The following is a 25,316-nucleotide window of genomic DNA, read 5'->3' on the forward strand; positions in this document are numbered from 1 at the left end:
GTGCAAAACTACCACTCAGATGAAACCAGCATTTTGTTACACAGAATGATACAGAAAGTACTTTAATGTAGTTCATTGGTGGACTTACACATCATCTTCTTGACACTTCAATTGACACTTCAGGTGTAAATCCAAGGAGGTTTCAGAGGGTTTACAATGTTGCAGCTGAAGTCTGAGATCCGCCACTCACCCTACCAAAGCAAAACAGAAGCAAAGATATACAGAGATAAACAGGCCACTTACACAGGTGCTAATTTAGGAGCAAGTAAACCTGCGTTCTGTATAAGACTGCTTCCTACACACTAAATAGAGCCTTACTAGTAGGGGGACTGTTAAAAGCTGTTGGTGCCATGGTACTAAAGCGAGGTTTCGGGGTCACAATTTTGAATGCAAACAGCTTTTTCACTCTCCAAAACTTCTAGATTAGAAGTTTTTATTTCAGTATTACAGCACCAATTCCACCAGTGCCCAAGCACTTTTGAACATCCAGCTGCAAGTTCTAATTATTAGATATGTAATTATTTGTGTACAAAAAAAAAAAAGGTTAATTTTACCTCCTATACTTTTAATATGCAAGCAAGTTTTTGGATGTGCTTTTTTTGACAATCCAAAGAAATTTATTGTGTTCTTGTTTGTCCTTTTATTGATGCTTTTGCAGCATCTATCTCAGACAAGGACTTGTCATTCCCAATTATTTGCTAAGGGGCTGATATGTTTCCAAACCAAATGAGAGTTCAGATGTGATTCAGGTAAGTATACTAACACCCTTTTTTGTCATAGCCCTTCTGGATTGTAACCTAATGACTCACAGAGTCGTCTGATCACAAATTTGCCTAACATTTCCAGCTAAGCCTAGCTTCCTTTTAGAACAGTAGGAATGCCAGTGAATACTGATTTTGAAAAGGAATTTTAACCACAGTAACTTAAACTATTTGAAAGATTAAGGCCCTGTAAACAACAAAAGATTGGCCTTGCAAGGGTTGGCATTGGATTGCAAGGCTTACCTCACCATGCAAAAATTCAGTTAATTAGCAGTTTGTGGTGGGCTAGAATTTCTTTCTCCTCAAGTCTAAGGGTATGGTCATTGATTAACACCCCTGAGCTCTCTTCTCTGTCAAGAAGTTCCCAAGTTCTTCTATAAAGCCTACTTTTCTTCCTCTTCCAGGGACCCATGTCACTGGGCCAGTTGCAGAGGCTATAGATAACAGTCTGCTCAGCATTTGTCTTTAAAAATTGGGTGTCAGACCCTCACATTGAACTACTGAAAAAGATTGCCCTCAGCATATTTATTTATACCTGTACAGTAGTGGTATCTTCCCTCAGACCACAGCATGACACTGCACCCTGACACACTGTGTCTCAGCCAGAGTTTTACTAACTGAGTTTCCTTGACCACAATACTGGATCACATCACATCATTGTCACTGAGATAATTTTTTTCAGTGCATTTTTTTGGGGAAATGGCAAGGAATGGGAGAAATGAGCATTAAACATATACCAAGTTGTGCTTACTTCTTTCTGTTTGCGTTCTGTCCAGAAAAATTGAAATATACACAAGATCATTTTAAGTCATGTTGTGCTATTAAGGGTTTAGGGGCTTTTCTTGACATGTTTTGTATGTCTAAATTACATTACCGGTACCACACAAACACATACCTATTTCTTTGTCAGAAATAAAGTAGTATAGTTTGATTTATGGTGTTTTACTCTGTTAGTAATCATGTAGCATAATATATAATCTTTTAAGAAAGATCTCAAGTCTCTTAATTTATCTACAGCATATAGTTCTCTGATGAGCTATAATGGCAGCTTTCTACCGCTACAGTAAAAAAGAAGTCTTACAAAAATCTAGCAGGAAATTGCTTCTTACTAATTTTGGTGTAATTCAGATATTACATAAGGCAGAGTACTACTCTAAGACTTGTTGATAAGACTGAGTTTTGAAAAATCTGCTGATAGGCCTGAAAACTGCAGAGGTTTTGTTATCTGATAATTTCCCCTTCCTTTGAGTTTCTGTGTTGCTGTCATGCATAAGTGATAGGTAGGAAGGTTTTTTAGTAGATCAAGACAAAATTTCAGTCTATAAATTAATTATAAATAGGAGCTGCATGACTTCTGCTATATTCTCTAAGACATTAGGGCTTTTGTATCCTAAAATACAAATACCATATAAAAAGATCATTTATAGTAAACATGCTAAGAATACCTTCCAGCTCATACTTATCATTACAAAACTCTTTAAAAAGCCTATTTTCCAGTGACTGATAATGACCTGATTTTTTTTTTTAGTTTTCTTTTTAACATCAATCTATAAGAATAACCCTGAAAGTCTATGTTTAAGCAAAGATGGAATAATATCATCAAACTGTACAGGAGCTAATCCTTAGGATATAAATATATCCCACATTTCCACACTCTGTGTGGTTTGTCAAAGATCTTTGCCACATTTCTAATTGTTCATTAAGCTTATAATGAAACTGATTCAAACTACTCAGACATTTTCCAAATTCAAATATTGTAATTTTTAGATGTGTATATTTTTAAAGCGAGAGATCAATTCTACTTGCTGCATATTTATTCTATTTAAGAACTCCAAATCCAGCTGCACAAACAGCCAATTGGTAATATAAAATAGGGGAAACAACTGCTACTCCTTCCTTTAGGGATGGCTCATGAGTAGCTTTGATATTTACATGAAGTTTGTCTACCAAAAAGCTACCAAAAAATGCACAGGAGACCTGAGTTTATTTGTCAGAGTTTATTTCTTTCAATGAGACTGTTTCACTTTCTCCTGGAAAAAAACCAAACAACCCACATATTCTTATTGAAAACAGTCCAAGCAAGGTCCAAGTTCTTCTTCGATTGGTTCAGTTTCATTTGCTCCTCTTCAAAGGAGAGGTAATAAAATTCATCCACCAGTCTCCTCAAGGTGTTGAGAAGGTTAAATATTTAGATTTTGGAGCTTATGAAGTATCATAAGAAATTAAATGTTAGCTACACCTCAATCAATGAGCAGGTGAATATCTAGGCCTTTTACGATTTGAATCTCACTATTGCTGTTATAGTATGACATTGATATTATTGTTAATAAAATTTCAGGAAAACTAACCTTGGAATTTAAATAATGTGTTACAATTTTCATAGGCAGAGTTCTATCATGAGGTAACATATTTCACTCAGGGTAAGGCAAAATTACACAAAGCTTCAGAAAAATGACAGGACTGCAGATAAGAATAAGCACTAGAGTTAAATTCAGTTTTTGCGTTTTTATCAACTTTGTACGTGTCCTTGGGATTCCTCTCAGCCACTTACTCAATGTATTATAAGTCAGTTATTTTGTATGTCATACTGAATACCAGCCCCCATTTTTACTCAGATCTGTGAGACAGTTCGACCCATACCCCATATTTTAATGTAATTAATAGTCAGTTTGATTTCCAGGAAGCTTTGTAAGATAGTTCCCTGTACCATACCACAGATTTTGAGACTATCATTTTATAAGCTATTAATATAATCTTATACAGGTATGATAACACAATGATACTCAGTTTTGCCATCTTCTTTTAATGGCTGTAAGTTTTTGTTAAAATTACTAATGGACTCATGACGTAGTCCCTTTAGCTATTTTGATACTGATTTATGACTTTTGAAACAAATGTGTAAAAGTGATCCCACAGAGTACTGTTTACTAATTACTTTTACAATGTATTAATGTTTTTCTTTCCTGTACCAATTTTGGTGACAGTGAAGTCCGAATGAATTTTTTGGCTTACATATTGTATTCAACACTCAACTGCACATGCAAAATTCTCTCAAGAAGTTATTAGATTAATTGACATACTCTTAATTATCACAAAACTACTCGTAAACCAACAGTAAAATCTACTCTAATTAGCAACCTCTCACATAGTGATGATGGGTGAATTAGAAACATTGAACTTGACTTCACTTTCAAACAAGTCCACAAAGACAGAAATTCAAAACACATTCCCTGGGACAACATGAGGTTCCAGGAAGTTAAGAAGGCTCTATCTGCTGTCTTTTATCTGCTGTCTTTTGCCAAAGCACACACAGTACTGGACAGACACTTGCCTGGACTACCCCACTCCAAGTCCTATCCTAGGCCTGCACCCAAACCTCTGGATACAGCCTTATGAGCTGGTGATCCCCCACTTCCCTAGGAATTGGTACATGTTTTAACCTACATACAAGCTGAGAATATTTTCTGCAGTACTGCTTTATTGAATTTTACAAGCCTAGAAATGAAAGCAGACAATTTATTCTAGCAATGCAAGGGAGTTAAGCTCCTGCTCTAAATGAAAGGTTTCTAGTTGCTGACTAGGGCTTCTCCAAGAAATCTGTCACAAGAAAATCTAAATCTAGTGGCTTTAATACTTTTCCTTAGACTACCTCTGTTCCAAGTGGGGCCTTATTCTAGCTCTTCTGTCTCTCATTTATATTTAAAAGTTTTCAAGTGGTTTTTGAATACAAATGCATCTTCAAAGCATGTGGCATGTTCAGATTTTTTTTATTTCTTTGCTATTGCTCTCATTTAGGATATTTCGTTACTTTGACATAGCTTTCTGTCATGTTTGAGAAGTTTAACGGAGCATTCTTTAACTTACTTGAAAATTAATCCCTTTGAGAAAATTTCCTGCATAGCAAAGTGCTAATTTTTTTCCCATATTTATCTTTTGCACAGTTCATTGAATTGTAATGAATCACACATCATTAAGATTTTATCTCCACAGCACTAGCTTATTTGAACTCAACAGAAACCACATTTGACACTTTTAACGATGCTATTAGATTTAAAGGTCACCATTTTAGGCACTTGCTTCTCTCTTTCATTTTACTTGTTACTTAAGCAAATTTGTCATGGAAAGTAATGAAATATAATAGACATCACAAAACTATTTCTAGAGGAAAAAAAATCCGTACTACAATCACAATTGAAATTGTCTATAGTTAAATCCAATTTCACACTGTTATTTAGGTCTGATGAAACACATTATCATAGAATCACAGAATTGTAGAATGGTCTGAGTTGGAAGGGGCTTCAGAGATCATCTAGTCCTAACCCCTTGCCACGGGCAGGAACATTTTTCACTAGACCAAGTTGCTCAGAGCTCCATCCAAACTGGACTTGAACATTTCCAGGGATAGTGTTCTCTGGAATAACTTCTCTGTACAACCTGTTCTCTCTCTTCTGTTTTCTCTTTTCCTCACTGCTCTCTGCCCAACCAAACAAAGCAACTCATGATAGCTGGCTCACTTCCTAGTACTTTGATGCTATCAAAGGTGCTAAACTGGAAGTTTACTGTATATAGAAATAACACTTGAATAGAAAACTCAAAGTGAAGATACCCCGTCTGTCCATGAATACTTTCTTGTAAAGTTACTAGGTTAAGTTAGAAGCTGAGCGGTGTCAAGTCTTTGATGTTTTGCTGTATACATCCCATTTCACAAACAGTTTCCTTGGTTTTCTGTCTCTTTTCTCAATAGCAAATTGAGCAACAGCCTTAAAGGCAAAATGCCAGCAGTATAAAGTAGACAAGCTACCTGGGTAGTACCAGGTGGTGCTGAAACGGCCAGTAACCTTTGTTATTTTAGATAAACAAATGATGGCATAAGTATTCTGCCTACAATTTGGAATTATATTGATTTTTAAGAAATCTCATTCAAATACTCAGCTTATGTTACAAACTCTACTGAAATTGATGATAGCACAACACTCCATATCTAGATAGTTCTTTATATCTTTTTCACCTTATTCTGTACAGAAAATGTCATGCTTCCTTCAAACATTTCTTTGTACCAAAGGTGCCTCTTAAGAGCAATGGAGGTCTAACTCTAGTATTGAGGACAGCACTATGATTGACTGGGACTTTCTCATTAAAGAAAGAAACACTGTCAAGTGAAAACAACACTTTCATGTAATGTTTCAACAGCCTCTCTCCCTTTCTAAATTTTAATTAGGATAGAAATTAAAGAACTATTATTTCAATATTGGATAGAAAAGCCTACAGTTTTTCTATGTATAATAACTACAAAATACTATTGCTGATCGCATGAAATAGGCATTTTTCTTTCAAGAATTAGTTTTTCCTAAAGCTATAATTAGGATATTACTTATGCATTTTACAGTTTGAGAGGGATTTCAGGCAGAGTAGATTTTTAGATGGATTTCCAAGATTCTTTCCTGTAGAAGACTGTAAATAGGATAATGCAGTTTATGGATTTGAGAGTATGTACTGATTTTTTTATCTTCTCCTTCATTCTCACAATATTTTGTAGGTAGCTCAGATTTCCTTCCCTTCTCAACTCTGGAGTTTTGCTTTTCCTAATGTGAGGCTGTTCAACACCTGATTTGTAATTAAGATTGCTTAAGGTCAAGTCCTGTGACTGCACTCAAAGAGAGATACCTGTTTAAATTACTTCATAGTTATGTATTTTAAAGGAATTATATCAGTGACCAGCATTGGTCACTGTAATAGAATGCTAAATGAAGAATTTACATGAACATATGATAAAAATTCTATGGCACAGTGCATCTGTAGCACTTTCTTAGTTTTTCTTATACCACTATTGAGGTTTAATTTGGGCCTTAGAATACCAGAGATGGGAAGAATAATCATTGCACATATTTTCAAATTTGAATAGATCAATAAACACACCAAAATAAATTCATTGTCACATACTGAACTTTGAATTTTATGCAGAGTATTTAGGCAGAACTTATTGGATCTGCACCATACACTCCAATCTCTTTCTCTAGCAGAACAAAGTCCACTTCCTTTGTTATCAACTATGCAACACTTCTAAGGTATTCTGAAAAGAACATGAATGTCTGCTAAAGGGTAATTTAATTTGAATGTATGATTTGATCCCTATTTTTCTAAATTGGATATTTTGTTCTTCCTATATCCAAGGTTATTATTTAATATGGATGAAAAAGATCTTTTTTAAAAGGACTTTTCAAATACTTAGAGGACATAGTTAAATGTGAATGTAACACAGGAATAGGAATTGTTTTAAAACAAAATCAAGCACGAGCTAATTTTTCCAATTTGGTTTTTTTTTTTCTGAAGATGTAGCTTTGCTGAAGATTGTTCTTTAAAAAATGAAATTTCAGTGGATAACTAAACTTTGAGAATGAGTGCACAGGTCTTTTGTTTTTTCACTTGAAATAAATAGATAAATAAACAAATAAATAAATAAATAACATCACAAGACCTGAAAGAAACAAAATCTAGTAATAATTCTATATTAATCACAATTGATTTTGCACTTTTATTTCTTACATATATGATATTCAAATGATATTCCTTTTCTTCATTTTGCATTACATTACCCCCTGGACATAGGGCCCTACTGTAACAATAGGGTTGCTGGACACACGTCTCTTTTCTTGTGCGTCTGTTGTTTTAATAGTAATTAACTCCTGTCCATGGCCAGTGGATAACATGAAAGCTTGTGTCTCCATCCTACCACTATGGGCCTTATTCTTTCTCTGTTAAAGGATGTATTTCAGGCAGGGATTTCCAGCAAGGCTGAGATCCAGCAGTGGCCAAATCTTAGAGGGATACTTCTTATCAGATATCCCTGGACTGGTTTTGTGTGTCTCTTTGTACCTGTGTCTTTTTTTCCTCTGCTCAGATTTTCTGCAGTAAAGGCTGAAAGAGCAAACTATACTTTCACTGTTAAACTTGACTGCTGGAGAATTGAGTAATACTGTACTTATCAAGTCTGCTTATTCCTAAAGTCTCAACGTTCTCATTGTAACTGTTGAGCTGCATAGTACACCATCTCAGTAACTAATCCAGGCTGAATTAACTTCACAAAAGTACAAGATTAAAGTGACTCCAGCATTTACTGTATGATATAATTTTTTATTCTATCTAAATACCCTTTATACTAAATTCTTTATCATATTGCAATAAATTCATGTGTGATATTACAATATTATTTTCTTGAGTGTACTCTATAATATATATTATAGGCAGTCATATATTTTCAGAGGATATTCAATGTAGTACATCTGAATAACTTGTGCTGCCTACTTTATTTACCCTTCCTATCTTCCAATTATACTATACTAATTGCAGCAACATATTCTTTTGCAATCTGTAGTGTTCAGAAAGCTTCAAAGTGTATCATAACTAATCATCTGCACTCACCAGGTGAGGCTGATCTGGACCATGAAACCCCACAGGGACATGCAGAGCCCTGAAAGCTACTACTGCACCAACTGTATCTTTTTGGGCAAGAGTTTATGTCAAATAAAAACCACATGATGGTTCCCGAAGACTATAGTTACATTATCTAATACCTGTCAATATGGCACATAAACACGAGCCTTAAATTATAAGACTGTTCAGTGAACAGCATCAAAGATTAAGACATTCCATTTACATAATTTATAACCATTCTTCAACTAAGGAGAAACAGAGAATTGATAGCAAAATATAATAAACAGATTTTCATAGTCCAGCACTGGCACTGAAATTAGGATAGGATGTGAGGCCTATTTTTTTTTTTAACTAAAACAATGGTTTTCCTAGATGAATAATTGGATTTAGAGACCTTCAAATGCTGATCATCAGATCATCAAACAGCCTAAATATACATTTTCTTTAAGACTGCTGAAGAGTAAAAAACCTGGAAGAGTCAACTGTACTTTAAGTTGCCATTACTGCCTCATTTGCTGTCATGAGATCTGGTATAGAATCCTGTGTTTAAAAAGGAAATGTCTGGGGGTACTGTTCCACAGCCGGCTGAACGTGAGCCAGCAGTGTGCCCTGGTGGCCAAGGCGGCCAGTGGCATCCTGGCCTGTATCAGGAATAGTGTGGCCATCAGGAGCAGGGAGGTCATTCTCCCTCTGTACTCAGCACTGGTGAGGCCACACCTTGAGTGCTGTGTCCAGTTCTGGCCCCTCAGTTTGGGAAGGACGTTGAGACACTTGAGGGCGTCCAGGGGAGGCAAAGAGGCTGGAGAGGGGCTGGGAACACAAACCCTGTGAGGAACGACCAAGGGAGCTGGGGGTGAGAGAGGTGACCTGCCTGAGAGGTGACCTTATCAGTCTACAACTTCCTGAAAGGTAGCTGTAGCCAGGTGGGGGTGGTCTCTTTCTCCAGTTAGCAACTGACAGAACCAGAGGACACAGCCTTAAGCTGCACCAAGGGAAATATAGGCTGGATATTAGGAAAAAGTTTTTTATGGAAAGAGTGAAAAATGACTGGAATGGCCTTCCTGGGGAGGAGGTGGAGTCACTGTCCCTGAATTGTTTAAAAAAAGACTGGATGTGGCCCTGGGTGCCAGGGTTTAGTTGAGGTGTTAGGGCATGGGTTGGACTTGATGACCTTAATGGTCTCCTCCACCCTAGTGATTCTGTGTGTCTGTGTTTCATTATTGGAGAGTATATAATTGTCAATAACCAATTAAACTTGATTTCGTAAGTACTGATCACTTGTAGCCACCGAAATAAGAAATTGCTCAGATATCCTGAAATTTTAAGTCACTGCTACATAACTGAGTTACATAACCTCCCCTTAAAGGTGCATGGTGCATATTGGCGTCTCCTGGCAATCCTTGCCTGTGGTTACAGAACAGCCACTCCTTCCTGTCACCTAGTAACTTTTTATTAGTCAACATCAACTCAGAGTTTCTCAGCTAGAATTTGGTTTGTGGAATACAGTACTTTTAAAATTTCTGTTTAGGCTAGAAATGCTAAACAGTGTAGTAGCCTGAACCAAGGACAACAACTTGTGGAAGAGTTGGAGAAAAAAAAAAAAAAAAAGTAGTAGCATATTCTGAACATAAAATCTATATAGCTGAAAGTAAGATTACACCTGCAGGGAAATCAGGACAAATCCTAGGAAAAATCTCTTACCTGAACTTTCTAGCAAGAGATGTGCTTCGGAAAAGTGATCTGGATAAAGGAGGTTTGGAGGAGTATGTGCTTGGACTGACCTCTTTAGCAAAAAACCTGAGCAGATCGCTCAGCCAGCAGCTGGACAATGTTACAGAAATTATTCAAGACATCGGCCACTTGCTGAGTGCTCTCCATGATAAACACAAGGAATTGACTGGAAGTCCAGGCAAGTATGGAAAGACTTATCTGTAAGCAGACATTGGGTATATTAGATGCTGAGTTCTGCTGTCTGACAATGCTGGGGGACCTTAATTTTCATTTGTTTCATTTGGTAATTTATTAGACCACATTAATTCATATTCCCACACACGTTATAACACACGTTATATCACACGGGTTTTGAGTCCATTCCATGAGTTTCAATATGAGATTCGTAATTCCCATTATGTGACCAGAAAATTATTAAAGTAAAATTACACTAAACAGAATTGTTCGAAGTTTTATGTACACTATACTTTAGTGGTATTATCTTGGCCAGACACCAGATGCCAACACAGTAACTTACTGCCCCTTCTTCAACAGGAAAAGGAAAGAAGATGGAAAAAAATCCCGAGCTGATATAGAGAAAATCACTTGAAATTACCATCATGGGCAAAATAGACTTAATTTACGGAACAAATAATTTTTAATTTATTGTCAATTTAAATAGATTTGGAAAGTGAGAAGCAAAGGCAAAACATTGAAACAAGACCTTTCATCCACCTCTTCTTTTTTCCATGCTCAACTTCTCTCCTTCATTCCCAATTCCTTTACCTCCTCACCTTCCTGAGAAGTGCAGGGCAATGGCAAACAAGGGCAGCAGTCTGTCCATAACAGTTCCCTTTACACTTCTTCCTGCTTATTCTTTTCCATTCTCCACTGTGGGTCCTTCCCATGGTCTGCAGTTCCTGTCAGCAAAAACAGGCTTCTAAACAGACTGCAATTCTTTCAGGGAATATCTACTTTCCTTGGCATCGGGTCCTCCTTAGGCTGCAGGATATCTGCTCCAGTCTGGTCTCCCTTGGGCTGCAAGGGAATCTCTGCCCCATGTCTGGAGTACCTTCTCTTCCTTCTTCTCTGACCTTGTTAGCAGGGCTAGTTCTCACACTTTTTTCCTCAGTCCTGAATTTTCAACATATTAACAACATTTGTCAAAGAAGAAGAGAAAACTAAAATTTCTATCTAAGGTCTATCAGCATTAAACCTCAAAAGAAGAGTATCCAACAGCCAAGGGAGGTGATTTTCTCTCTCGACTCCACCCTTGTGAGCCCTCATCTGAAGTACTCCATAAAGGTCTGGAGTCTCCCGCACAAGGATATGCAGCTGTTGGAGCAAGTTCAGAGGAAGGCCATGAAGATGATCAGAGGGATCAGGGCATCTGTCCTTTTAAGAGAGGTTAAGAGAGTTCAGGTTGTTCAGGCTGCAGAAGAGAAGGCTCTGGGGATGCCTTGTTGCATCCTCCTAATTCTTAAAAGGGGCTTTTAAAAAAGAGGAAGAGTGATGTTTTTACATGGACACTATCACATATTGTGCTAGAATAGGAGGGAACAGTTTTAAACTAAAAAAAGAGAGATTTTGATTAGATGTTAGGAAGAAATTGTTTACTTAGAGAGTAATGAGACACAGGAAGAGGGAGAAGTAGGCAGAAAACTTGTGGATGCCCCATTCCTGAAAGTGTTCAAGTCCAGGCTGGATGAGGCTTTTAGCAACCTGGTCTACTAGAAGGTGTCTCTGCCCATGACAGGAAGGAAAGTTGAAAAGAACCTTAAAGAACATTTCATTCCAATCCAAACCATTCTATCATTCTATGAGGATTTTATGATGCAAAGAGAGAGAAAGAAAGATATTACAGACAGAAATATTTAGCTATGCTTGTGTTTCTGAGTCTTAACTTACGGATTTATAAAGTCTATTAAAATAATTTAAAAATTGAGTTTAAAAAGCCTCCTTCAAGGCTCCAAGCAAGCTAACTGTCCTGTTGGCCTCATGGTTTAGGTGATTTTTTAAAAATTCTTCTTTCGTTAGGTTTCCAAGAATCATTCTCTTCCAAAAAGCTGCTATTCCTCACCTGAAAAATTCCCTTAAAACACTCAGCAAAAAGGTTTGGAGACAGTTGCATATAAACTACCTCTTTATTCTAAAGCTGTGGTATAAAACATCAGAAAAAGCACAGAAAACAAAGTGTTAGAAAATAAACAGGGAAGGGAAAAACCCCAAAAGAAGACTTATTTCACGGTTAACCTTGTAATTGAAGGGAAAATTGTCTTTCCATGTGACACAATTGAATAGTATATGGTTACAAGGCCATATCTTCTCTTGCCCATATTAGAAAAGTCACATTTACAGCATAGGAAAATGCCATTGTTTTGAATTACCCTCTTATCTTCAAATTTGATTTTAGAGAAGTTTAAAGGGCTGTACAATTTGTTTAAGGATTTTTTTTTTGTTTTGTTTAGAAAATGCAAAATTCAGGGGGGAAATGTAAATGTTGACAGTTTTGCCTAAGCTTGACCTTTACCTTACAGTGAAACTGGGAAGTGATCTTTTACAACCTCTTCTGCAAACAAAGCTCTGGTATTTCCAATCCTTTTTTTTTATTTATTTCTCAGTCCTGTTAAACTGTCAAGAATTTCTTCATTACTGTAAAAGTGCCTGTGGAAAAACAGTAAAATAGTATTTCTTTTTTGAAACTACCAGTGTAAACAATACCTTAAAATGTATTTGCTTCCTTTTTTCTTTATTTTTTCCAAATATAGTCAGTCTAATAAGTCACTTGGAAACTGAGGAAGTATTAGAAAGGAATATTTTTTTACACCAAGTTAAATAAGAAAAATCTATTCTGACCTGTACTTTTTGTAGGTTTAAATTAATCAGATGCAAATAGAGATGAGAGGCCTATCTAGATCCCATTGATATGTGATGGCATTCTTAATAAAATTATTTTGCAAGCTGAAAACCTTGAGGTATTATTTACCTCATATGACATTGCTAAAAAAGTGAATGTTAAGTCAAAGGCTTCCTTTAAGAATTGTATCAGCCTTTTTTTGTTTTCCTTTCCTTGTATCTGTACATTGGAAGTGGAGAGCACACCATACTGTGTCTTATGTCTATTGCCTTATTTGTATTGACTTTCACGAGATTTAACCTGCAAAACAAAATTATCCAGGATCTCATGCAGCACACAGAAATAAAATTTTCCAGGGTTTCCCATATATCTAACTAGTGAAGATTCCTCTCCAGTTATAGGGGCTGACAGCATAAGATGCAGGAAGAGCTCTAGGTAATACATTTTAAATCATTGGAGAGAATATCTGGAATAATTTCTAAGAAAAGGTTCAAGATAAGAAAAATAAGGGATCATAAAATATATAAGTTAAAATCTTATATGAATGGTGCATAGTGGTTGAGTGCTTTTTGTGCATTCTTCTTCACAAAGTGGTTTTAATTACACGCAAGGGCAACCTTCACCATTCCTGAAACTGGATATTACAAACTGCTGCGCTTGTATTATATGTGAGCTGGTGGTTTTGTGTTATCATCTATTCTTCATATCAAAAATTCAGAGCTTCTAAGGTCTGAATTTAAAATTAGGGCCATGTATAAGAGCCTTGCTAGAGACATATGCATTAGAATCTTAGAGGATTCCACTTTAGGAAATATAATGTTTTATTTTAAAGATGTTCCCAAATTGATTTGACTATATTTTATCAATACCATGCTTTGGATTGATTGTCATTAAGAATTTAGCTTGTGTCTCATCATTAGAAAAGTGTTCATTAGAGTTGCCAGAGTAAAATCTTGACAAACACACACAGTTGTTCTTAGACAAGTATAAAAATGTACTTGTCTATATTCAGTTCCTTAGAAATTGACTTCACCTGAATAGCAATATATGCAAAAACATTAAATGGAAGCCAGGAAATAGAATGCGCTTCACGTATTGAAAGTTCCTATGGGATAATATGGAATTCAATAAATATGTGTATAATAGTTTTCACATTTTTGTCTAGCTTTCATAGCAAAATATAATTGGTTATTTTTTATTTTGCCTCAGAATACAACAGAATTATAGATTATCTGCAGAAAGTGAAGGGGTATTTGATAAATACAATCTCACACCTTGAAGAGGCAGAAAATTAATTTTGTGCTGCAAGCTGCAGACAAGATGGTGATTCTCAGAACCAGACTGGTGAAAATGCTTCTGGAGAAATAGATGAGCATTGTTCGGAAGGAGAAGCAACAGACTCTGTGCAAGAATCCTCCAGTTCCAGTCAGCAACTCCAAAGAACTCCTTCTCTGAACAAGACAGAAAGTCAAAATGTCAATCAAACCCACACAAGTGAAATTAAAACTGTGAGGAAAATTGCATCCTTAGCTGAAAATAAATCTGCTCAAGAACAAGACACCAGCAGAGAATCTCCAATGAAAAAGGAAGATGGTGAACACCAACTACTAATTGTCTCTTTTACAGAGAAAAAAGAGTGCAATGGAAAGGATAAACTTCATGGAGGTAGCTTTGTTACTGAAAAGCCTTCAGAACTGGAGGCTTTTCAGGATGCTCTTTCAAGCAGTGAGGAAGACATTCTGTCTGGGACATTGAAGGACATTTATGACAGAAGCATCACAAATTCTTTCAAACAGAAGAAAAGGGAAGTAGTCAGGGACAATTTAAAAGGGCTAGAAAGTGAAGACCACAAACTGACAGAGAAAATGGAAGACAGTAGGAAAACAAAAAAAAACCAACAAAACAACAACAGCAGCAAAAAAAACCAAAACAAAACAAAAAACAAAAAAACAAACAAACAAACAAACAAAAAAAAAAGACAGAGAGAGATATTTTTAGAAATTACCTAAGTACCTTCACTTCTTCATCACAAACTTATGACCTTCCTGATGTTAATCCTTCTGTGAGTGATTCAGAAGAAGTACAAAAATCTAAATACTGGATGAACAAACAGTAAGCACATATTCTTGCTTTTTTAAGAAACAGATGTACATAATTATTGTTTATTACCTTATAAACATGTGTGGGTGCAGAAACTCAATATACATGTACTGAACAGATGCTGGTTGTGCATATAACAGCAGTTTACTATTTGAACATGTGCAATGAAGATCTTTCCCTTTGGTCTTAAGTAAACCCTAAGTTTCTATTTGCATAATTTTTTTATGCCAGGGAGGAACTGAGTCAGAGCCAGTAAAGTCAATAATCCTCAAATTGTTGGAAATAAGTAGATAAGGACTACCATTCATTAGTTTTACAGTCATTTGTAAGCTGTTTTGAAACAGGCTAAACATAAATCTGGGTGTTTTTTCGGTGTTGTCATGCTTAAAGAAGGAAACTTTTACTGTTCCAAAGGTAGGACTCTTACAAAAGCTGAACGTGGATTCTAGAATCTCTTTCTGTTGCCATCCAGAAGCTTCTCCGGCCCCTACGCAGTTAAAGGTAAGCTTGAAATATATGAGACTTGTTCCATAAGCCTGTTATCTGATCAGTTCTGAAGTGAGTATGCTAATGATGTTAAAGTGCAATCTCTTCCAATATCAGAAGTCTACAAAAAGTGGTTGTAGCTTCACATCCTGTACACGCAGATTTCCTGTCAGCTTTGTTAAAACCCCATGTCAGGGATATCTTTAGCTAAAAAAGATCTAGCTACCCTTGTTTTATATAATTCAGAAAGTATAGTCATTTTCAATACTGATGTGTTCACTCAAAACTTTAATTACCCAGTGATCAAGTTAATGAAACCATTTCTCTCACCTGACTCATTTCTCTCACCATTTCTCTCCTTGGTATCAGCAAGTGCAACAAAAAGTTTTTATCGTGTATTAGTCTTAGGCTGAGTATAGTCTCAAATTGTGCTTCAGTTATGTTTCTCCCTGTCCCCATTAAGATGTTAATTTGGAAGTATGGAGAAATTATGAAAAAATACAGATTAGAAAAATCTCAGAAATTTTTCAAAATCTGAGGAAGCTCATGAGTTTCAAAACTTGAGCTCAAATCAGGATCTGAACAATATAAATATTTTAGACAATAAAAGTTCCAAGTTTTGATGACTTTAGAGTATTCTTCTGAGCTTTGTATAAAGTTCTGTTACTTGGGTTGTTCTTGGGTTAAAGAGAGGAGTCTGATTCTTCTGTGAAAACCTAGCCAACTCCAAAAGATAAACCAATTTTGGAAAACAAATTTTTGAAAAAAAATCCAGGCATGTAATGGAAGATTTTTTTTTTGCGAGTTGATTATACAATTTCTTTCTATATTTAGATTCAGCCAGTTGAGCCATCATTGGTTTCAGCATTGAAAGCAAGACATATGTATCACTCAGTGATATCTACTAGTGCACTAGTTCATGTCCAGCATCCTTCAGCCCAACCTTCCCACAGCTCAGTCACTATTACCCTACCCTGTCCTCCAAACCCAGACAAAAAAAAGGCAAGGAGATGAGATAGAACATGCAAGAGCCATTAGTGCTACAGTAAAGAGGGTTGCTGCAGCATACCATCCTCAGTAAGACCCTCACTTCAAATTCACCATTTTTTGAAACACCATAATCAATTAATCTTAACAGTTTTTGGTTTATGATTTCTTGTATTAAAACTGTGTTTGTTCTTTAATATAGACTGCAATACCTATGAGCTTTGTTGGAAACACTAGAGCAAGGCCTCAAAATTTTCATGCTACAGTTTCACCAGAAAAATTAATACAGTATTTGATGTTTAGTCTTTAAATATCGTGACCACTACATTTCTAGCAGGAGTCAGAATGAAAATTGTATGAAGTTTTTTCACCAAGAAATATTCAGGCATGTACACCAAAGTCAAAAATTGAAGACAAAGAATAGACATGACTTAAAGCTGCTGTGTTCATAACACACCCAGTTGATTTGAGTCTGACCTTTGAATTTTTTCATCTCTACTTCTACATATTTCAATGGTTGCCTGAATCAAAATGCATGGCACAATGGTTTATAGTAGGTCGATTTTATGCACTAGATAAAAGTCCAGATTTTTCCAAAGTATGAAGTACAATATTTCTAAAACGCAGGCTTTTTGGCATGTCTTAAAAAAGCATTAAAACATGAAGGCTCCTGAAAAAAAAAGATAATGTCTATGTTTCAGCAGTTTCTGGAGAAATGAAGAAAAAATCTCTTAATAATTACATCATTCACATACTCTGGAGTATCTTTCCAGATACAGATTTTAAGCAAGGTGGGTAAACCAGAAGAAGTCATCAAGGATAGAATAGGGGAAAACTGCTACAAACAAACTGCTACAAGCTTACTCTTTCTGCAGAACTATTTTTATCTTATTTTTTCTATAATTATTTGGCTTTCTAGGGCTGCGAGCACTTCTGTGAGAAAAAGTGGGGACAATCTCAGTGATACTTTGAAATTATTAGGTCATGGAAACAAAGAAGAGGGGTGGAAGGTGTTTGATGATGTTATTATCCAGAATGCACAGAATGGGCTTGTATCTTTTGAACTAAATGAGCATTTAGAAAGGTAATGTATGAATAATTTACCAAAATTTTATTTACTGAAATATTTACTGAAATATTTAATGAAATTTGTGTTTACAACTAAGTGGAAATTAGTACTGTTAAGAAAAAATCCATTTTTAACCATTAACTTGCTCCTAGATTTTGTTGCTCATAATTACAAAAAAAAAAAAAAAAAACCTAACTTTTTCATTTATAGAATTTACACAATGTAACACATAGAAACTTGGAAAAGGAAATGCAGATATCAGTCTTAATTGGCAAATGTGATTTAGCTCTCTAACAAAAAAAAAATTAAAAAAATTCTTATTATGAAATATTATATTACTTTCATGTAAAATTCATACGTATTTGAAATCATATCTGTATAGTCAACATACTCTACACTTCAAATGCAAGCAAATTTCCACCTTTTCATGTGTTGGAAACAAGGATGAAAAGAAGGTAGTAAAAGTTTCCTTGGAGGCTGAGACCCATATTATATTTAAGAATAAATTATTAGCAGTTGATAAATTACTTAAAGCTTCTTAATTTAATTGTTTCACCTTTTTTTTTTTTTTACCTTATACAGCTTGGTGGTCATTTGCCTTGCATTCCTTTTGCAAAACAGGTGTCTTCTCCTCTTTTCTCAGGCTCTGGAAGAAGCTCTCATAGCACGTAGCAGGATGGCTAATGTGATACTGTATCAGAAAAGAGAAAACCCATGTAAAATAGTAGTTTTGCTGTCTGCATCCAGAGAATTGACTTATGAACTTCAAAATCTCCATGAGGAGGGTTATTGTGGTCCCCCAGAACCTACGCAGCAATTCCCATTAAGACAAGGACAGCAGATTCACTTTAGATATAGAGGAAATATTTCTGCTTCAGGTAAGGCTGTTAATTCATGCAACTGTATGAACATTATCAGTTACCTCAGCTATTAAAAATCGCTGTATGTGAACACATGTAGATTGAAGTTACTCACAGTACATTTAGTGTGTAATGTTAGTTTATTTCAGTGTTCTGTTTCTTGTCAAAGAAAGAAATGTGGAGCTTAATGGGAAACTGTTCCAACAGTAAAGAAAATGTACAACCTGAACAAGGTCCTGAGCAATGTGCTCTAGGTGACCCTGCTTTGAGCAGGAGAGTTGGACAAAATTATCTGTAGAGATTCTTAATGTCCTGTGAATTCTGTGAAACCTCGTTCCTCAGAAACACATGGTATTTTAAGAGTTATTTTAAAAGGACAGGTTTCTATCTGCTGCTTTGTCCAAGTAAATTCACTTATAGTGAGCAAGAAAGCAAGGCAAAATATTGCCTGTTGTGAGTTGCACTGTGAATTGAGGTGATGAGAGAGTTATGCCATTTCTATTCGCAGTCCAGAAAATTCCATGTAGTGCCTGCCACCATTCAGAGATTTGATAATAGGGAAAAGAGATAAGAAGCCTCTGAAAGGTTTTCACCCTAAATTGCATATAGACTCTTCTGTCTGTCTTAGATTGAAAATATAAATATGTATTTGGCCAGATGAACATTTTGCACATAAACTCTCCCATTGAAAACTGCATGTATGCTAAAGAAAGGAATATTCTTCAAAAAGAGAAGTCTCCAGCCCATGAGAAATGTTTGCTTATATACACAAAAGACAGTGTCTGTAGATGTATCAAATAAATGGATTTAGAAAACCTAAAAAGGCATCTACCCCTCTGCTGCCATTTATTTTGTTGTTACAGATACCTATCCATCCTGAATAACCAGAGAGCATATACTTATAATTCCATTCACAACACCCCTTAATTTTATTCTTCTTTACATACCTCCTTTTCTGTTCCTTGATTTTCAACTTGTAGCACTGCCTTCACCATTTGTTCTTGAAGCCAACTATTAAAGGGCTAAGACAGCTAGCTGCAAAGATACGCCTACTACTGGAGCAGGCCGAACTCAGATGTTCAATAAAGTAATAGCAATTATAAAGAACAACCAAGGAACAACCAAATGTTATATGATTACCTTTACTTGGTTCATGCTAATGAATTATTTTAGCTGCCATGCATCTAAATGCAGGATAATTAAAAAAAAAAATTATATGGACTGCAGAGAATGGAGAAGACTTCAGGAAAGTCTACAGACTGATTTTTCATTCACAAAGACAACCAAGGCTGGAGCTCCAAATTCAAGAAGTGGATGAATTTGGTAACCATAGTTCACCTCATTACAAAGGAACAGCAGTGTTTTATAAAATTACCAGAGAGATGATACCAAAGAAATGGGAACAAAGCTTGCCATATGATGAATATCAACACCAGTCTCCACTGTGCAAATTAGCATTAACACTGCCAAAAGTGCAATTCTCATTTGACAATAATAGACACATTTCCCTTTCTACCTTATCAAGTATTTATTAGAAAAAGGATCTTCGTATGATTTTTGATTTACAGATAAACACAGAAGTCACTGATAGACTTCTGGTGCATCATCAATGTACAAACATTCTCAGAATTTCTCTTAGCGGTAGGGCGGGATCTATATCCAAGTATAAGCATGGAAAAAATTCCAGCAGAAAATTTTCACCCATCTACTCTCCCAGATGGAAGGGAGAAATTATTATGGCACTGCGAAATTATTACTGGAGTTTCAGGTGTATCATTCTTGTTTCATTGTCTTGGGAGCACAGAATTGCAAATTGTAGGACCATTAAATGGTTTGTGTAACCTGTCTTCCACCTATCACCTGATTATTCTATTATTCCTGATTAGTCTCTGCAGTACAGTCATGTGAGCAATTATCTCCATCTCTGGTGAAAGCTCATGACATATAAATTAATCTTTAATATTCCTGCAATGAAATCTCATTGTAAACTTTTCACAGAACCTATGTACCAGCACACTATACTGCACAAAATGCTGCCACTAAACAACTGCTATCAAAGTTGCCTACATTTTAATATCAAAATATCTACAGAAACACTTAGTCTAAATCTCTGGCGACCAACAGTAGCATTTTTTTCTTTTTGAATTTGTCTTCACACTTTTCTCTTTTTTTTTTTTTCTTTTTTTTTTTCCCAGATGATAGTTAAAAGAATATGGAATGTCTGATTTTGGTTGTGGCAAAGACAGATGGCATCTTTTTAAGGCAACCATTCTGATTACTACATTTTCACTAATCTGTAAAATTCCCATCTAAATTTCTTTCTTAAAGAAGGCAGTAACTGTACAATCACAAGCCATTTTTTATATGTATATGCCCTCATTATCCACTTACAAATATATTGCTGACAGTGGTCAAAATACTGTTTGTTTACTTTGTATGCAAACATTCATATCAGATTTTACTTTAAACATATATTTCTACGGAAGTAATCTGATTTTCACTAATGATTCCTATTTATAGTACTTTCCTTTCCCCAGCAAGAGAAAACACTTGTTCCTCTAACCTATTTTGTTCAACACAAGTCAGATACAGTGCATTAGGTTTTGATGTCAAGTATGTGTGCGCATATCTACTGATTTCAAAGATTTTGTATTTATGTGACACAGTGGGCTAAGGAGGTAAAAGATTAATTTCTCCTTTTCTGTCTGTCCTGTTTAATATGCTGCTAGAGTATGGTCATGTCTGAGAGGTCCATTTGACAGAGCACATCAATGTTACTGGCAGAGAAGGCTTTGCAAAAATAGATTGCTGTAACACATATAGACTTTATGAAATTACTATTCTGCTGAAGTTTTATGTCTGATGACTGTCTAACGGCAGAATAGCATGTTATTCCCTGCTTCAGAAAGGCAGTTGCATGGCTAATTGAAGGGCCTTCCAGACTAGAAAACTGCTTTGACTGCTAAGAGTATTTTACTTAAGCTGTCAACCAGAACAGCAGGACCACATGCCAGAGCAGCTGAACCACGGGTGAATTTAGCACTTCACCACAGACACTTAATCTTTAAAGGCAATTTACTGTTTTAAATCTCTTGCATTGTATATTATTACACTATTTTTAGGCAATACTAATTTTCAATTCTTATAATTTTTACTACTATTTTAACATTAAGTAGCATGAAGTGGTTCAGATTAAAGTCAATGTATGGGTAATTGAGTTCATCTACAATAACTTTGAAAATCTAATATCGACCTTTGAGGTGGTAAATTCTCATTAATGAATGAAAAAAGTTTAAATACAAATGCATCATTAAACAAAGCTAGAGAAAGCTGAGTCTTGGAGGAAAAGCAATGCCCCCTTCTGGAAGAGCTTTATATTCCTTTTATTCAGAGACTTTTTTAGCCATGTCATTCATCTTCACGCTGGGGCACATCCAGTGACAGAATTGCTGTAGAACCATGAAAAACGAGGCAGATTCAGATCATAGAATCATGGAATAACCTGGGTTGGAAGGGTCCTTTAAAGGTCACCTAGTCCAACCCCCAAGGTCTTCAGAGCAGTACAGCACAGGACAGTTTAGCACTGGCATGCAGTGCCTAATGTGTGCATCCTGTGTGCACTAAAATCACCTCCCAGGATGACTGTGTACAGGCCTGATGAGAAGTTGTTTAATTCACAATAGGTAATGGTTATGAATATATTGACCTTATGGCTGTCTAGGTCAGTACACTTCACACACTAAATATTGAACAATATTTAAAGCCTGCGTTATAGAAGTGATTAGGATCAGATCCACAATGCTCAATATATCAGAAAGAAAATGATAACTTTTCCAGTCTGAGTTTTATGTTCTTAATTCCCAAATGAAAAACAAAAGATCAGTGAATAAATCTCAGACAAATTTCCTTGCGAGAGCTGTGAATAAACAGCCAGGCAATACAACTGAATGTGCATGACAAAAGTAACATGGGCTGCGAAAGAGGATCATGTCATTTTCAAACAAAAAAAATCTGAATTTCACTTCATACAAACTAATCTCTTTTTGTGCTCAGTGCTTATGTAAGTAATTTCCTGTTCTATATGCAGTAGGAAACAATACTAAAGCCCAGAAGACTTTGATCTTTCTCAGCCATAGGTAAAACAGGACAAAGTATTTTTTCTTTCTCTCCAATGTTTAGAGGATAAAAGAGGAAAAATTCTCTACTTTCTAATGGAACTTATCTTTTGAATTTTGATGATTTTTCATGATGATTTATTAAAAGATGAACTATGTAAAATGAATAACTATAGCTACAAATACAGTGTGGTTACCTGACCTCACAATAGCTGCTGCATAACTAAAAATTTTCCTTTTCCTTCAAAGGAAGGCAAAGCTCATGCAGTATTCAAAATTAGAATCTGTAGCATCTAGGAAGGTTCTATACAGATTTTCTATACACCTAGTTTATATACATCACTTATGGCATAATTCTATTAAACATTTGTAAAGTTGCATGAAGGATGAACTTTTTGTGAGATAATAAACACCCACTTGAAAGATGAAAATTTTGTTAATTTTTTTATTTCAATAGCTATATACTGTTTTATCCCTGCTGATGGCGTTAATTGGTTTTTAATAATGACAAAAATATTCTATGTAAGCAGAAAAAATTTAAAATGCTTAGAGTTAAACACACAAGATTCTACTGCAATCCACTCCCAAATCATATGCCTCACCTCTTACTCATCATAATTTCTCTTTCCTCAAGACATTTTCTTTATTAGCATGAAAAATTGATCCACTGTCCACGAAGTACAAAAAGAATTTTTTCTGATTCATCAGGTAAGAAAACAACCATTAAATTAACAGCAATATAAAAAAAACTATTCTTGCTACTTTTTTTTTTTTAATTCCAGGGTTTGTTTCAGCTGTTACTGATGCTTGAAAATGCCATACTCAGAAAGGAAATAGTTAATATGTTAAGAGGTAGTCAAAGAAAAAGAGATCTGTTTACCAGGAAATGCAACAGCTTTTTTAAGATACTGTTGTGGTGGGATGCTTGAACAGCATATAACTTTGTGTATAAGGAAATCCAGTTTGTACTGGAAAGCTCCAGTGTTGTTGATGAATGAGTTGCAGTAAATACTGAAACTTTTTTATTTTATTGCTAACTTTCCCCATTCAGTTCCAAAAATTATAGATCATTGCTGAATCTGCTCTTGACTAAATTCAATTCATATTGCAGAGCAGTTACCAAAAATGACACTGGAAGTGAGACAGGACAATGTTACCAACAAAGTACAAAACACCCCCTATTTAGCTGGGGAGTTTACCCACTGAGCCTCCAGCTTTAAAAAGCTTTACAATAAAAAAGGAAGATTTATTCTTACTTCACTAATTTTTGCCCTTCAGAGGCCCTATGGGACAAGTTGCTGTTCTGGCTTGCAGAAGAGCTTGCAGAAGATAATACATCATTGTTTGCTTTATGTTTACCTGTTTGACGGAGCGTGCTTCAGCTTGTTAGGCTGAAGTGCCCTGATAATTTAACACTTCAGATCTATGAGCTGCTTTGCTGCTGGAAAAAGATCCTTCCAAAGCTGGCTGATAAACAGCAGCTCTTGTCTTGCTATTTGCAGAAGAGTGGCAGAAGTGATCTTTCAGAAGAACTTCATTTAAAGTGGAAAAATAAGGTGTTCACAGAATCACTGGCAACTCACAGCCCCATTTCTCTTCTTTCTTGTTGAAGTGTATGAATATTTCCATGATACTTCTGGATGAACAAGTGACAGGGATATCAGGAGAAGACTATTTGTTACTTTGCAACCTCTTTACTAAAGCAAAGTTTAATAGCCATGTCCTTGCTTGATGAAAGTGAACATTTCTTATACGTAAAAGTCACATATTGAAAATATAGGTATGAATAATTACAGACTGAGCTGCATAGATTTCTGAGGACTTTAACTGTTTGCACGTCATATGCAGTCAACACAATATATCTACATATCTTAAACATTAGAAATTATTCATTATATCAAAATCATATGAATCGTTATATATATATGGATTGCTCTATGTCCAGTTTTAATAACTACCAAATTCTTCAGATTAAAGCCTAATGTACAGACAGAGGTAACTTCTTACTTTCAGATTTGTTAATAATTAATTCTGCTTTTATATTCTCCATGAATATTTTTCATCCTTGTGAATATCATACAAGATTTCAGTGTTGGCTCATGTGAATATGTAACCTTTTTCCTGAATTTATGAGATTTTTTGCCTCACTTTAAACTGTCATTGTAATTGAGTCTTTTAGGTTACCATCAAATATGGAAAAAAACCCCTATTTCTTCATTAAAATTCTAAAATGTATGGCTTTGACATTTTGTTTGTTATACTAAGTTCTTGAATTGAAGGTACAGATAGTAAACCACAAGTATTTGTGCCATTCTTTATTCATGTTTTCAATGTCTAAAAACTCATTTATTTCCAAAATGCTTTGTAGGACTAACCTGATATTTATGTCAGAGTATTAGTAAAGTTGGTATTCTCTAATGGCGTTTCTACTGAAATAATATTTAATTTACCATCTTCTGTCATTTACTTCTATATTGCAATCCACCTCATAAAACACACCAAACATTTATCTAAACACTAAACTGATTTCTGTTAAAGGCAAAAAATAGCTGGCAAGAGTCAGTGAAAAACACTTCTGAGAGCAAGATGACTCCTTGGTACTTACTCATCTTGTGATTACACAGCCTGTCACATCTGTGTGACTTCCTTACTGCTTCAGAAATGTGCAACAGATGCCTCTTTCTTCAAGTCCAGCTGGGCACAATTAATTACTGTTGTTCTGATACCTCCTCAATGTTACAATTATTTTCCTTTTTCACCTCCCCTTGAATCATATAATACAAAATATAAATATTAATCTCAATCAAAATAAATTCTCAATCATTTATTGATCTAAACATTTTTCATTTTTAGGCTATTTAAAAAACCTGTATGTCCAGCTGGCAAATCTTGATTGGGATACATAGTTAGTCCATTTTATTTATACAGGTCACACATTTG

General features: G+C 35.4%; 1 protein-coding gene across 1 annotated transcript; it reads left to right on the forward strand.

Moving 5' to 3' along the window:
* The first annotated feature begins 156 nt into the window (after window positions 1–156).
* On the forward strand, window positions 157–23,986 carry DTHD1 (death domain containing 1). Its single transcript, XM_038135651.1, is given in 11 exon segments — window positions 157–265; window positions 9,907–10,105; window positions 14,069–14,567; window positions 15,250–15,360; window positions 16,180–16,347; window positions 16,535–16,620; window positions 17,252–17,416; window positions 17,984–18,279; window positions 19,489–19,733; window positions 23,027–23,084; window positions 23,655–23,986. Coding segments are annotated over 11 exon segments (2,268 nt in total).
* Window positions 23,987–25,316: the final 1,330 nt, after the last annotated feature.

This window comes from Motacilla alba, chromosome 4, assembly GCF_015832195.1.
Source record: "Motacilla alba alba isolate MOTALB_02 chromosome 4, Motacilla_alba_V1.0_pri, whole genome shotgun sequence".
Lineage (NCBI taxonomy): Eukaryota > Metazoa > Chordata > Aves > Passeriformes > Motacillidae > Motacilla > Motacilla alba.